The sequence below is a fragment of the Castor canadensis genome, chromosome 9 (genome assembly GCF_047511655.1).
Source record: "Castor canadensis chromosome 9, mCasCan1.hap1v2, whole genome shotgun sequence".
Lineage (NCBI taxonomy): Eukaryota > Metazoa > Chordata > Mammalia > Rodentia > Castoridae > Castor > Castor canadensis.
In genome coordinates, this window is record NC_133394.1 from 87,407,473 (window position 1) to 87,421,655 (window position 14,183).

Here is a 14,183-nt window from a genome sequence, read left to right on the forward strand (position 1 = left end):
ATAGATCATTTATTCTCTCTGGGATTCAATTTCTCCATCTCAAAATTGCCTTGGTTGGTGGCATGAGGATAGGGGAAGATAAAAAGAGATGTTCATTAATATTTTGCCCAGCTCTCACATTTTATCATTCCATTATTCATTCTCTCTCTTCTCCCTCAATGCTCTAAGACAGAGACTAGTAATTAGTTAAAAATGAGGGGATCTTCTAGAAAAATAATATCAAGTTTAACATTAAAGAACAAGAATGCCAAGCACAAAACTTCTTCTTTATTCATTATAAATGCTCTCATTCAGAAGGAAATAAAAGCTGAAGAAGAAAGAAGTTACAAATAGAGAAATATACTTATATTAACTCTTCACTATATAAAGATTTTATAGGATGAAGAAGATTTATCTAAATAAACTCATATTAAATATAGTCAAATTGCTACTCAAAACAGTGATACATCTACTCAAGATGAGGCATGTTTAAGATTGTTGAATGTTTGTCAGAACAAAAAAAATGGTGTGCTGTTATAACCAATGAAGAGGATGAGTTATATTAGTTATTTATTATCAATAGCTCTCACAGGAAGAAACATTGTCTCATGTTGTAAATAATTTCTTTGTAAGAGTAAATATGAACTGACAAATGAGTGAAATAATAATGCTTATTAAAGGAAAAATAGTAAAGTTGGCTTTCAATAGTTCTTATCTATAAACAAAGCTAGAGTAATTTTTACATATTCTTAGGGGTCTTGCCAACCTACTGTGTTTGTGGTAGAATTCCACATGTAGTTGTTACATTCTTTTGTGCATCTTTAAGGTCTGGGAGTTAAAAAGTGACTGATAACATACATGGATATATGAAAGAAACTTCTTGAAAGTATGTTGTCTATTCAATTCTCTCCTACTTAGAAGTGTGCTCTTAGCATATTAAAATGAATAGTTATTTATAATATTTTTAGTGATCCCAGAAAAGGAAAATATATGCTTTCTGTAAAAACCACTGTTGAACTGAATGACCATCACAGACCTAATGTTCTTCTTACATCAGTTAATGGATATGAAAAAGCAGAAACTAACAAATATTGGAGATTATTATTGAGATGACCATTCCAAAGCTGACCTAGTCATTTATTTCATTTCAGAAATTCCTTCTAAGTGGCAGCGTTCATTTTTATAGTCATCAAAGGATTGATGGTCTTGGGCGGGGACTCAGTATCTTAAATATTGAAATCTTCATGTCCTGTCTTGGTTGTCCTTCTCATTATGTTCCAGGAATATGCATGTATAGAGGCCACTTTGCATTACTATGAAATAGCAATATGGTCCCTTCTAAGTTAGGTTAGCCATGGACAGACTTCACTCAGGCCAGAAGCAGGAAGAGGGCATGAACCCAAAGCATTCCTGAGCGTGCTTACAGTCTCCTTCCCCCTTTTGTTCTAGGCCCCAGGTGATGAGGAAAAGGAAGCCATAGAAAAGCACACCAAAGAGCAAGGGGAAAATAAGGGATTTTTTTCTAAGGTTTGGAGCTCAGTTGCTCTAATTGGCCTGTCTAATTATCTGGGCACCATAATTCATCTTTTCATTGTAGCTGCATGGGAGAAAGATTCCAAAGAGGGAGGATCCCAAGTGTGTCCTGTGGCTTCCAATATCTTGGTTTTGGCTTACCCATGCCACTGCAGTATTTCCTCCTCCTCTGCAAACAGCTGGGAGAGTTGAATTTTCTTCTTCTTTCTTTAAGTCTATCTGCTTTGAAATAGCAATTACTTTTTTCCCCTTAAACATAAAGTAGTCTGTTATCTTTTCAGTACTCTAGGTATCATAGTTTGTTTTTTTTTTAATTCCTTAACTGTTGAAAAAAACATATTGAGTTTGTGTATTCCAGAGAAGCTTTAACTATTTTTGAAGATCCGTGAGTTAAAAAGTCACAAAGCTTTCTTAATAGCTTGCTTTGACCCTGTATATCTCGAAATTGCATCTGATCATTGTTCATGTTTTTGCTTTATAGAATTCTCATAATCACTTGTCAACATGTAAGAGAGGCAATGTATATTGTGATTATCAAAAATGGGTTTGCCTTCCTTGGCTTTGAAACCAAGAAGACTTAGGTGGTGGTCCAAGGTGACTGTTGATAGGTAACGTGACCAATGTCTTTGTTTTCTTCTATTACATACATTCTATTACAAAGGGATATGATTTCCTATCCTTAAACAGAGAGAAAATGCAAAAGTATTTTTTTGTAGAGTTCCTTGGCTACTTCACAAGACCCTTTAAGATCCAGACAGAGAATTCAATGCTAAAAAAGGCAGCCATTCCATTTCAGACATAATTATTGTTTTTCTTACACTGAAGCTGTAATCCATTGCCTTACACCTTTCCCTCTTTAGTCTTATCTGGTGTCCTGGCATGTCATTCCTCTTTAACATGAAGAGTTTTAAGTACTTGAAGGTAGCAATGTTTTATGAGATTTTCATTTAAGGTTCAAACATCTTAAGGAAATCATAAATCACAAATAATGGTATTAAACTTATGCTTATGACAAATGTGTCTTTGAGACAATAAACACTGCTTTGTAAGAAAGCAACTAGCTTCTCATTTAACTTAAATACATGTATTCTCTAGTTTTATACATTATTTCATAGCTCTTAGAGTAAGTAATTAAATCAATTTTATGGAGTTGGAAAACAGGAGCATTGGAATTAGAGACATATGAGCTTAATTCATGGCTTCTATAGCTGAGTAGCCTCAGAAAGTTATGTACCTTTCTGCGCTTCATTCCTTCATGTCACAAATGCAAATAATGATTCCTATGTCTTAGGGTTTTAGTGAGGATTAAATCTAATAAGTAACAATTTATAACACAGTTATGGTGAACATTCAACAGTGGATAAAATGAGTGAATTTTATCAACATAAGTCAACATGGATAGATGACCAAATGCATAAATTTTACAACAAGAAACAGAATGAGACAGATTGCACAATAGCAGGTGAATACACTCATGTGGTATTCATATAAAATAATACCATCGTTGTTCATGAAAGGTGGATTGGAATGCTCACACTAAATACAGTATGGTGTAAGATGGGGATTTTAGATAGGAAAAGAAAGATTAAAATAAAAGAAAGGTGTTTGGAATTGGATCACTCATGGCACTTGATCGAAATTTGTGTACTTGAGGTACAAGAAGATTGGAAAAGGAAAATAATCCTTAGCACAGAGGCTGCCATATATTAGAAACTCAGTATAGGTGGCTATTTATTTAGTATTGGAATAAGGCTCTACTCAGGCGTACTGATACTTTTTCTTTTTTACCAGTTTGACTGCTATATTGAATTTACCAACATTTATAAGGATAGAAGTTGAGCTAATGGAGTCTAAAGACCAGAAAGAAACTTTGAGAATTACAAAATGGAAAGAATTTTTTAATGATAAAGAATAATTAAGACATAGTAGTAGCAACAATTATTTATTGAGTAGTTTGTGTAAGACATTCATTTGTTAATTCACTGATTTATTTATTTGACCAGCACATATATATTGAAGGCTTACGTGTTACCACTGTTCACACAACAGATAAACAACAACAGCAAACCCTGCCCATATGAAGCTTATAATCTAGACAGAGGAAGCAATAATAAGAAAATGTACAATATGCTAAGTGGTAATATGACTTCTGGAGGAAGCGACAAAAAGTGAAGAAAGGCTATACCTAGTGGAGTGAGTACAATTTTAAATAATGAGGTCAGGAAAAGCTTGCTTCTGTGAGGAACATTATTTCAAACTCATTCCGTGTATTATCTCTCTTAACCTTGTCATCAGACCTTGAAGAAGTCACTTTGCCTGACATGATGCTGTTTTTCAGATGAATAGACTGGTTTCCAGAGTCCTTCAATGCCTTATCCAAGGTTTAGTAGGTAGCTATGTAATAGAGACAGAGCTAGGGTTCAGGGTGCTTGACTCCAGAGCTGTCTCCTTATGTAGTATTTCTCATATAAAAGGGTCCTTGCGCTTCCTACCAGGCATGTGTTTTGGAAAAAAAAACATTGCACCACTAATATGGTATTCGCTTTACATCTTTTTATTGGGGTAGAGGGCACAAAAAACAACTTAAGAACATAAAACTAGGCACAACTTTTCTGCCGGCGATTGTATCCAGAGGTTGCACAGTATATGTCAAATAGTTCCATTAAGAAATCCTGATTATACCCAACTCTTTTAATTCCTTGCCACAGGATCAGAAACCTTAAGAGTGCAAGTGACTTGCCTGAGGTCACCAGGCCCATTTGTTATAGACCTAGGATGGAAAATAGAGCTTGAAAACAACCAACAGCCAGCACAGCCAAAACACAGTGGGGCTGGCCTCCATGGCTTTCTCCTTTGAACTGCGGAGTAGTCAGGGTTAAGAAAAGGCTCAGGTCTGTGAGAATAAATTACTGAGTTGGGGGAGGGAAAAGAAGCAAAGAGGGTGTGAGGGAAGTGAGAGGAGGAACCAGCTCAATATAGGCAAGGCCAGCTTCCAGATGGCTCTTTCCATCCTAGGAAGGAGAAGAGCGGCAGGGACCTTGGAGCAGGGACAAGGGTCTCTCCATCTCAATAATCTTAAGTATAGGATAGGTACGAATAGTGCTGTTTTATATACAAGCTGAAGCTCAGAAAAAGTACTTTACATACTCAAGGTCATAGGGCTGGCAAGAGAATTTCCCAATGATGTTAGTTTTGTTTCTGTCTATGGTCCCTTTCTATTCATCATTTCTTCCCTCAGCTTTCTTTTATATGTACAAGGTGAAGTATTGAGGTTTTTAATCTTTTTTTCCTAATAGTTATCAAGTATCCAATGATAGCGTTAAGTATGAGGTTACCATGACAACACAACCTTCACTGAGGACTAGGCTCCCTGCCATGCCTCCAGAATCTTATTTCACAGAGTATAGGCTCCTTTTCTTTGTGGAACTTCTAACAGCTGTAATTTTACAGTCTGATTGGGCGATTATTTGCTTAACGTTTGTCCTCCTCTAGCCGATAAGCTTCATAATGGTAGGGACCAGCCTGTTTTTACCTCCCGTGTGCTCCCAGCGTTTTGCACAATACCTGGCACTCAGGCTCTCCGTAAATACTTGCTGAGCAAGTGCTCTGTGGTGCCTTCCTGCTCTCTTCTGAAAGTTACCTGGACAGTAACCTTCGGCTCACAATTATGTTAATAGATACTGTATAACGAGTCGAGCCGGTATTTACAGGTAGTACACAGGTAAATGAATACACACACGCGGACACATGACTGCACGAACTGCCTCGGGCAGAGGCGCTCGGGAGGAGACGCAAGCAGGAGCGAGTCCCGCCAGCGTTGCTAACCCGGGCCGCATTCGGGCGCCGCGGGTTCCGGCAGCCCGGGAGAGCGCCGGGGTCAAGGCGCTGCGGGAGGCGCGCGCACCCCCGACCTGGGGGAAAGTCCCGGGGGCGGAGGAGCGGGCGTTGGCGGCGGTGTGGGCGCAGAGCTGCGCCCTGATTGATCGGCGTCTGCTGCGGGGCGGGGCCGACGGCGGGAGGCGGGCACTCATGGCCAAGGGGGTGTGCGCCGCGCCAGTGCCGTAGTTTCAGTATAAACAAGGAACGCGACTGGCTTGGTGGATTTTTTTGCCTTCTTCCCGCGCGCTTTCCCTCCCGGTCCTTTGGTCGCTTTCGTAGGCGCGCGGCGACCGGGCCAGGAGGCGGAGGAGCTGGGGTCCATCTGCGGGTAGGTAGTTCCCGGGCCGGGAAGGACCGAAGTCCCGAGGCGGGAACGCGGGACCTGGCTGCGCGCTGCGCTCTCCGGGGAGACCCGGGAGCCGCGGGGAGCGAACCGGCCGCTGGCTGCCGGGTGCGCTCCGAGGCTGCTGGAGACCCCGGGGCCCGCGAGCGCTGGCTCAGAGCCCGGCCAAAGCCAGGACCCCGGGGAGTCCCCTAGCTTAGCCCGGCTTCCCCGGGCTCCTGGGGCCGCCCTGGTCCCAACAGGTGCGAGGCTCAGCCTCTGGGACCTGGACAGGGACGCACGGGACTGTGCCTTGCATCTTTCTCCCCATTCCACAGCCAGGCCTTCTGTTTTGAGGTCTCGATAGTTTTGAAGGGTTTGAGTTCTAGTGCGTTCATCCTTTTTTTTTTTTTTCTTTTTTTCTCCAATTCTCTCTTCCCTTCCTGTGCACATGCAAGTTGTTTCCTTCTACTTCTTGGCTGTTTTTCTCGGGTGTTTGTGTGTGAAGGGGTGTTGTCTATTTTTGTTGCCGGTTTCCTATAATCTAAGGTCTGACTCGTAAGAAGGAATAGGGAAACAAGTCATGTGCTCCACGCTGACTCTCATCCCTCGGTTTTTTTCATTCCTTGGTTCACCTGGCAAACTTGGGTGACGCCGAGTCGCTTTATTTTTTGTGTGAGCTCAGGTGAGTTGTCTTGGGATACCTGCCCTGGCGATGCTAACGTGAGCTGGGGGCGGGGTGGGGGGGTCCCTGGAAGCCTCATGGGCAGACAGCAGCCTGAGGGAGGCTCCTCTTTCTAGGAGGGCCATGGGAACAACTCAGTACAAAACCGGGGAGCTGGATATACGTCTGTATGTGTGTGTGTGTGTGTATGTGTACATGTGTACGATTTAACTATTGCTTCCCGCCGTACCCTGTACTCACTGGCGCAGTTTAGGCAAAGCAACGTAGCTCGGTCTGTGACAGTGCCAAGGGTGGCAAGATTGGAGTAAATAGCACAAGAAGAGTGTCTGGGCAGCAGTTTTCTCTTGAATGTGGATGTGTCGCCTTCGCAGATGAATTCCGTGGGTATGGTGTGTACAGATGAATGTGCACACTTACTCGTGTATGTATGTTTGGGCGAAAGCGTCTCCAAGGAGTCCTTAGTCAGCAGCACCATGTGACAGTGGTCTGGAACTGCTGGTGTGCATAGATCTATATTTAACGCTGATGATCTTTTGCAGGGAGGGTCTCTGGAACTGGGTGCAAAAAGGGGAAGAGTCCAGGGATCAGGGTGTCGCAGTCTTGAATGATGCCTGGCACAGTCAGACTCAGATGAGATGTATAATTATTCTTTCCTCCTGAGAGCAGTGGCCAGCTCTTGACATGTGATGACTGTGTCTTAATTTAAACATAGCTGGGGCGATGGTGGTCAGCCTATGCTAAGAAACAAGGAGGATTAAAATTAAGTAGCACCTACACCAGATTGGAGATTTGGGAGGGACTAACTGGTCAAATGACGTTTACAGCAAATGTAGAACTGATTTCTTAAAAAAGGGAATGAAAATTTTGGCTGTTGGGGTTTTCATAATAGAAAAAAAGAATAGCAGCCAGTTAAACCCTGTCATTAATATTATGCTATTTGCCAAGAGGAAGGACAGTGTTTGAGTCAGTGAGAACCTGGGGCACTTTTGACAGAAGTCAGAGTTCACAAGCAGTGCTTACTGTGTTATTCCTTGCAAGAAAGATTTTCTGGCTAGGATAAGAACATTAGTAATTTCCTCCCCTGCAGGTTGGTCAATCCTTTGTTTTCCTAAAGGTGGCAATATTTCTGGCTACTTAAGCATACTGGCCTGTACTTGCAGTTGTCTAACGGAGTGCTTCATTATTTTTAGAATTTATTTCTCCTGTGGTGCATTTTCAGTTTTACTCCATATTACCTGCTGCACTGAACATTGAATCTGATAATACCACACTAATTCCTGGGGACCATTCTGTCTTTTGGAGAAGAGAATCAATTTTTCAGTGTTACTATCTACTAAAATTTTAATTTCTCTTGACTAATCATTTTTTATATATTTATATCTCTCTTTTCAAGTTTTGCGAATCAAGTTTTTTGATTCACATTTTATTAGGAAATTGTGGTATGAAAATTAGTTTAACACAGAAAAAAAATTAAAAACCCTAGCCTTTTAAGAAAGGAAAACATTGTAGTCTACAATATCTATCTAAAGAGAAGAATAGATGGGGAAGGATAAACTTAGTTTTTTAAGAACTTGTAGCAAAAAATAAAATCCCATAATTTTATGACTACATAATAAAATATAGAGAAAGTTTGAATTTTTACAGATGTCCTTGCTAAGTGTCAGATCATTTTCATGCTGAAATGAATTGAGTGTAGAAAAGTAAAATCTTTTAATAAAAGTGCTCCCAAGATGATATTCTGTGATTTAGCTTAAGAGCTATCATGTATAAATTATGATTCATCTTCTCATTGTTGGATGTGACAGACTTTAGCCACATGGTGATATTTAAACTTAAGTTTATTTGAGTTGAATTAAAAATTTAGTTTCTCAGCTAGGTGCTTAGTAGTCACTGTGGCTAGTAGAGACTGTTAGTGAAGAAGAGTGGACATTTCCATGATTCCAGCTCTTTTGACAGTACTTGCTTAGAAAATGATGATTTCGATTATCTAGAAGGTCATTTTTATTTTTCTGGCAGAATGAAATAATTGATTCTCATCACAGATGGACATCTAAGACACCAGGAAATATGACTGACTGGATTTGTCAGTTAGTATATGTTTCCTAAGTTCAGTAATATACCAAGATTACAAACACAAATTTCTCATTTTTTTTCCCTCAGAACTCTGTTGCCCTTCTTTTTCTTTTTTTAAACCAGCACCAGCTGTCACTGTTGGAAAGTACCAGCCCTTTCAAAGACAAGGAATAAGGCTCCATCTACTGTTTAACTCAAGAACTGCTTGGAAGATGGAGTAGATAATTAAAAATCAGGCAGTGAATGCATAAAGAATGTTAACATGTCCTGGCTGTCCTTCCCACACAGTAAAGCTTATCTTTTAGAAAAGTTTTAAATGACTCTTCAGGTTTATTTAGAGTTGCCATGCCATTTTGTGCTTTAATAAGCTACTAACAGCATCCCCTAGACAAAAGATAACAAACCTTATCTTTGTTTTTCTTCCAAGGAAGCCAAAGATTATAAGTCTTTGAGTCATAATTCCCTCCCCCCGCCAATTAGGAATTAGTGAATACTTTTTTTACAGTAACATCTATGGCAAATCAACTAAGATTCAAATTCAGTTTTTATATGGATGCTTTCAACTCAAATCAGGAAATATCACCATTTCATTGTGAAGAAAAATGAGATGTTCCTCAAAAATAGTGATGTTTTTCTTCTTTCTTTAACTTGGAAATCTGTGCCCCTTCCAAAGAATGTACTTGTCTTGGAATTACTTTCAGTTAACATGCCAAAGAAATGAGTTGATTCTGAGTTGTCTACTATGTGTTGTTTGCCCTATCAATACAATACCTCTTTTTTCAAGTTGGTTAGCAGAGGTGTAGCATTTCTGCAACTTCCACAGCTGCTGTTAGAAATCTCTACTTTCAAGACTTCTGATTAAGGGAAGAAATGAGAAAATAATCTAGGCATTTCAATCTCAAAGTAAGCTCTATTTTAGATAGTGTCAGAAGCTTGACTTTTACCTTTCACTCATGTGCGTGTGGTCAGTCTTTGTATTCTCAGATGTAGCATTACCAAAAGAAGGCTAATAGTACCTGGGACACCAGCTAGAGGAATACATGAACTCTTTCTAATTCAGATCTCTGAAAAGAAAAAGTTGCTGAAGGTGCATCTCACCAAGGTACAAAGTTCCTTTGGAATCTACATGGGAATTGGGGAACCTGTAATTCCAGGATATTAAATTAAACCTCTCCCCACTAAACAAATATTCTTTCAAAGTTCAGCTATGATAAGAAGGCCTTTGTCTACTTGACTTTTTTTTTTAACTGAGACACGTGTCCCGCATTTGAACAGATGCTAAAATACTATAGTCAACATAAAGGCATTGAATTTATTATATTGCTTTGTATGGTGAGATAGTGTTGAATTTTTTTCTTTGACTCCTGTATTTTCTACCTCATTCTCTTGAGTGTAAAGGAAATGCTGACATGACATTCTGGTAGAGATTTACAAAGCACCTATAACACACTTTGAGGGATGGCTTTTGATTTAGTCCCTACACCCATCTTTTTCTCTACTTCTTTTCCAATTTGAATTGTCACCTGAAACCACCTTATCCGGGTGCACCTGTTTCATCATAAATAACGTTGTGCAAAAGTAGTCACTAATTCAAACACAGTCTGCTGTTTAGAAAAAGGCAGCTTTTCATCTGGTACTTTAGTTGGTTTGAAGCCATTAGGCATGCTTTTCAAATCCATTCAGCCCATAAATCACCCAGAGCCTGCTTCCTTTCTGCTGGATCAATGTCAGGCTGAACTTGTTCAGGGTCCTTGGAAGAACATGATCTATCTTTGAGACCAATTTAGCAGCCCCTGTAAGATGTCTTGCCTGTCAACTGACTTTTCAGCTTACCAAATTAATTTTAAGAAAGAATATTTATCTTTTTTTTACCTGGGTTGGGTATATCTTTTTCCAACTGGAAAGTTTTTCAGCATAACCTATAATCTACGTACTAATTTTTGTGGCCCAAAGCTAGCTTTGAGCCCAGTGTATTGTTTTAAAAATTAAAATGTTTCCCATTGTCTTGCTGAAACTTTTTCCATCTTAAAGTGCTGCCTCAATGTAAGGAAACAAGGAGAGCCCATTTCATAGTTTTCTTCAAAGCAAAAGAACTCTCATTCTTTTATTGTTTTTAGCTCAGTTGGATTGGTACCTGGGAAAATACGTATCCCTTGGTTTTTAAGTAGCCAATCTTGAATGTGTTGAGTCCAAGTTCCCTTGTTATTCTGCTTTGAGATAGAGACATGATTTTTAGGTTCTGTGTAGACTCACAGTTGGACCTCTTCACCTGGGATCTGCAGATTCCCTTAAAATATATGACAACCTGGTGTGTTTCTGCAGGGGTGGTGGAGGATAGGTTTATAATCTTAAAAGGTTAAGGGCTACTGGCTGAATAGAACATATTTTGAATTTCAAGGAATTTGGCTTACAACTTTGTAAGTTGAGAATTTCCTTTGAGTCTGTAGTGTATATTAGTGGTAGTGAAGTTTTTTTCATGTGTCCCATAGAAATCTCTCTTTTTTCCAAGGGAATTTACTCTTTGAAGTTTGATTTAACAGTAAATTAACCCAGTATTTAACTTGCTACCATGTCACACATTCTATTTTGAGAAAATAGTCACTGTTTCCCAAACAAAGTCTCTGGTTAGCACAGGTCCTCATTGTAGAGATGTTGGGTTAGGCAAAATTTGTGATAAAGAAGAATGATGGAGAGGCTGGTGTTGACTTTATGTCAGAAAATGTGAGAAGGAGTAAATTGAGAACTTATGAACTCCAGAGACAGAAAATATTAGTTGCGAGAGCTTAAAGGAAAGGGGTTGGCCACAGATAAGGAAGGCATCAGAACTACATTGAGAAGAAAAAAAAAAAAAAAAAAAACCAGTGGAAGCAAAACGCGAAGAGCAACTTCATACTACTTGTTCCCCCCAAGGAATAACCAGTAAGTGATTCCTGAAGTTAGTAGCGCCCAAGGATAAATACTTTTCTGGATTCTTGTGTTCAGTAGTTTGGATGTTAGATTTATTTTCTTAGCAAGAACTAAGCCAATATTTAATCTTCTGGGCCTCATTCTTCAATTCCAGAATGAAGCAGGTAGAACTAAAAACCTGGACATGGAACCTGAGTAATAGTGAACAAGCAGTAACTCTCGAGGAAGATTCTTGAGAAGAAACAAACTACTGTGTTTATCTTCTTAGGTATTTAAAGCCAGATTTCACAGACAGTACTTGACTTTTCTTTGTGTTTAGCTGTTACACAGGCAGTTAATCTATTATAAAATGGCTAGACTGGCCACTTGTTACAGATTCTCCAGAGATGAGTGATGAATACCATGACCTATATAATCTTTCTTTTGATCATCTGTTTCTTTTTTTTTTTTCATTTTTTTTCATTTCATCTGTTTCTTTAAATTGTTTTTTGTTGGAAATTGATAAAATAAATATAAGCGAATGTTACTGTATTTCATTGAATCCAAGAGGCCATCCATTGTAAGAGTCTGTTATTTTATGTATTGCTAAAAAGTGACTTTTTATTTGACTTTTTACATGTTTCCCACTTTTTAAGATGTCAAAATATTTTTTTAAATCACATATTCTTTTTTTAATAAGAGTAATTAGTGGTATTAATACATCTTTGGAGCAAGGGTTTATGTAGAACATGTATAACATATAAATTATTCTAATAGCATACAATTTGGGACAGACTGACAGGCTTTTCATTTTATGGTTAAACATTAGAAGTTCAAAGAACACTATTTGCAGTAAAACATGGAGTAATATATTATGTACCTGGAATCTGATACATTTGACACCCTACCCCATATGTTCCTTAATATGTAACCCTAAGCGAATTATTGTTTTTTGTCTCAGCTTCTTCTTATGCAGCTAAAACAGGATGAGAACGCCTGCCATGGGCTGGTTGCAGAATCCAGAAAGGCATTTGTGGTAAATAATCTATTCTGAAGCCATTGAAATTCTCAGTGCCCACCATACCATGGATCTCCAGAGAGGAATCTTAAGTGGAATTCAGAGAAAAAAGGATGTAGAATGTAGAGACCTTTTCCACCAAATAAGATTCTATAGTGAGAAGAATGTACAACTAAGGAAGGGAGAAGGGCTTAAGGAAGTGAAAAGATGCTGTCTTGTGGATGTGGCAAGATAGAAAAATTCCCTTTTGTGCATAAAGAAGGTGCTACCAAAGCTTCTTGGACTGGTTTGGATCTCAGCAATTAGTTATTGCTATGTACAGGTTCAGTAATCAAAGTGGCTCATGGGAAAAAGAAACCAGCTGACCAGCAACACATCTTTGAACTAATTTAAAGACAGAAAACTGACTGTGATATACTTTCTTCTTACAGTTGTTTTTTTAAGTTTAATAAGCTATAACACCAATTAATTTACTTCAGTTTTGTTTCCATCACTATTTGTAGTATTTTCTTTTGGTGCCTTGTTTGAGGAAATTTTCTAAATGTTGGTATTTTATACCTTCTCAAAAAAAAAAAAAAAGCATGTGATACATTTCCAAAGAATAATATAAAAGCCTCTTTCCATAACTCTAAAAGTAATGTTCTACAAATAACTTTGCTAAAAAGAAGATGGGTAGTTTATATGTAGATAATTTTTAGCACTTTGGAATGGATGAACAAAAACTGAAATTAACATGTAAAATACACCTTGGATGGGAGGTGGTGGATACATAGCTTTCTGAAGATTTCATAGTGATTAAGTACCAGAATTAGGACTCCATTAATCTGGATTCTTAATCCAGAACTGAGTCCTTGTCTTTGCTGCATGAGTACATAATTAAGAAGTACAAATATTTGGTGGGTTTGGTGCTGATTCCTTAAAAGGGAACTTGAGTGACCTGTGACTGTCTTGAAGGTTGGTGCTCACTGTTGATAAGCCCAAGGCAGCAGGAGTGCGAGACTCAGGGAGGTTCCATCCGGCTCACTTTGTGCTGGAGCCACATGACTGTGTCACATTCTCCTGGTCACTCCAGTTCACCCAGGGAGGTCTTAGGTTGCACATATGGGAGTTTGGACCTGACTCTGGTGGCTCATGAGTTTTGGTTTGTTCTCTAGCTGGCTGTCTTACAGTAATTTCTAATTACTTAGGATACATATTCTGCCACTAAGATGCAGCCTCCAAATCCTCCTCTTTTATTCTCAGACCCCTAGATAACCACATCTCATGGATTATAGTTGGAAAGTGAAATGAAATCTATTCCTTTTATTTTGGTCCAGATGATTTCTATGATTCCTCTGAATGTTTATCATTTTCTGATTTTCTGGAGTTCTTATATCCTAGCTAACCATCTCCCAAAAGCACTTTGTTTAGATTGATTTCAGTAACAGCAAGGAAGTGGCACTATCAAGGAAAATTGATGGTTCCTGGCAGAAAAAAAAAATCCTAATTTCAAGGGAATTCTATCCCAGATCCTGTATGTGAAGGATGCTATGTGGTTGTAACCATGGAAATCTTTTTTGAGCCACAGGCAACTAAATCCAGAGGTTTTGGAAGTATCTTTTAGAATGCCTCTTATCTCAGGTCCTGTCCTCCAAGTTTGCAGACATTCTGAGTTTCTCAGGAAAAGGGATTGAGTCTATTTCTTCCCACCAAGGACAACGTATTTTCAACAATTATATCACACATGAATTACGCTCACGAAAATTTGCGATTTGACGAGGAAAGACATGTTCTTTGTCCATTGGTTTATAAAGTATTAACATCAAGTT

The 14,183-nt window shown here is 38.8% G+C and overlaps 1 protein-coding gene across 2 annotated transcripts in view; it reads left to right on the plus strand.

Annotated features, from left to right (window-relative positions):
* Positions 1–5,573: 5,573 nt before the first annotated feature.
* Positions 5,574–14,183, plus strand: part of Rasgef1b (RasGEF domain family member 1B) — a 36,142-nt gene continuing 27,532 nt past the window's right edge. The window contains exons 1-2 of one of the 2 annotated variants that reach the window (XM_074041905.1): positions 5,861–11,646; positions 12,319–12,393. In XM_074041905.1, the coding sequence (XP_073898006.1) occupies positions 12,328–12,393 (66 nt within the window). In that variant the 5' untranslated portion in view covers positions 5,861–11,646; positions 12,319–12,327. Of the gene's footprint in view, positions 5,720–5,860; positions 11,647–12,318; positions 12,394–14,183 lie in introns of those variants that run through there. The other variant, XM_074041906.1, reaches the window with a different exon arrangement.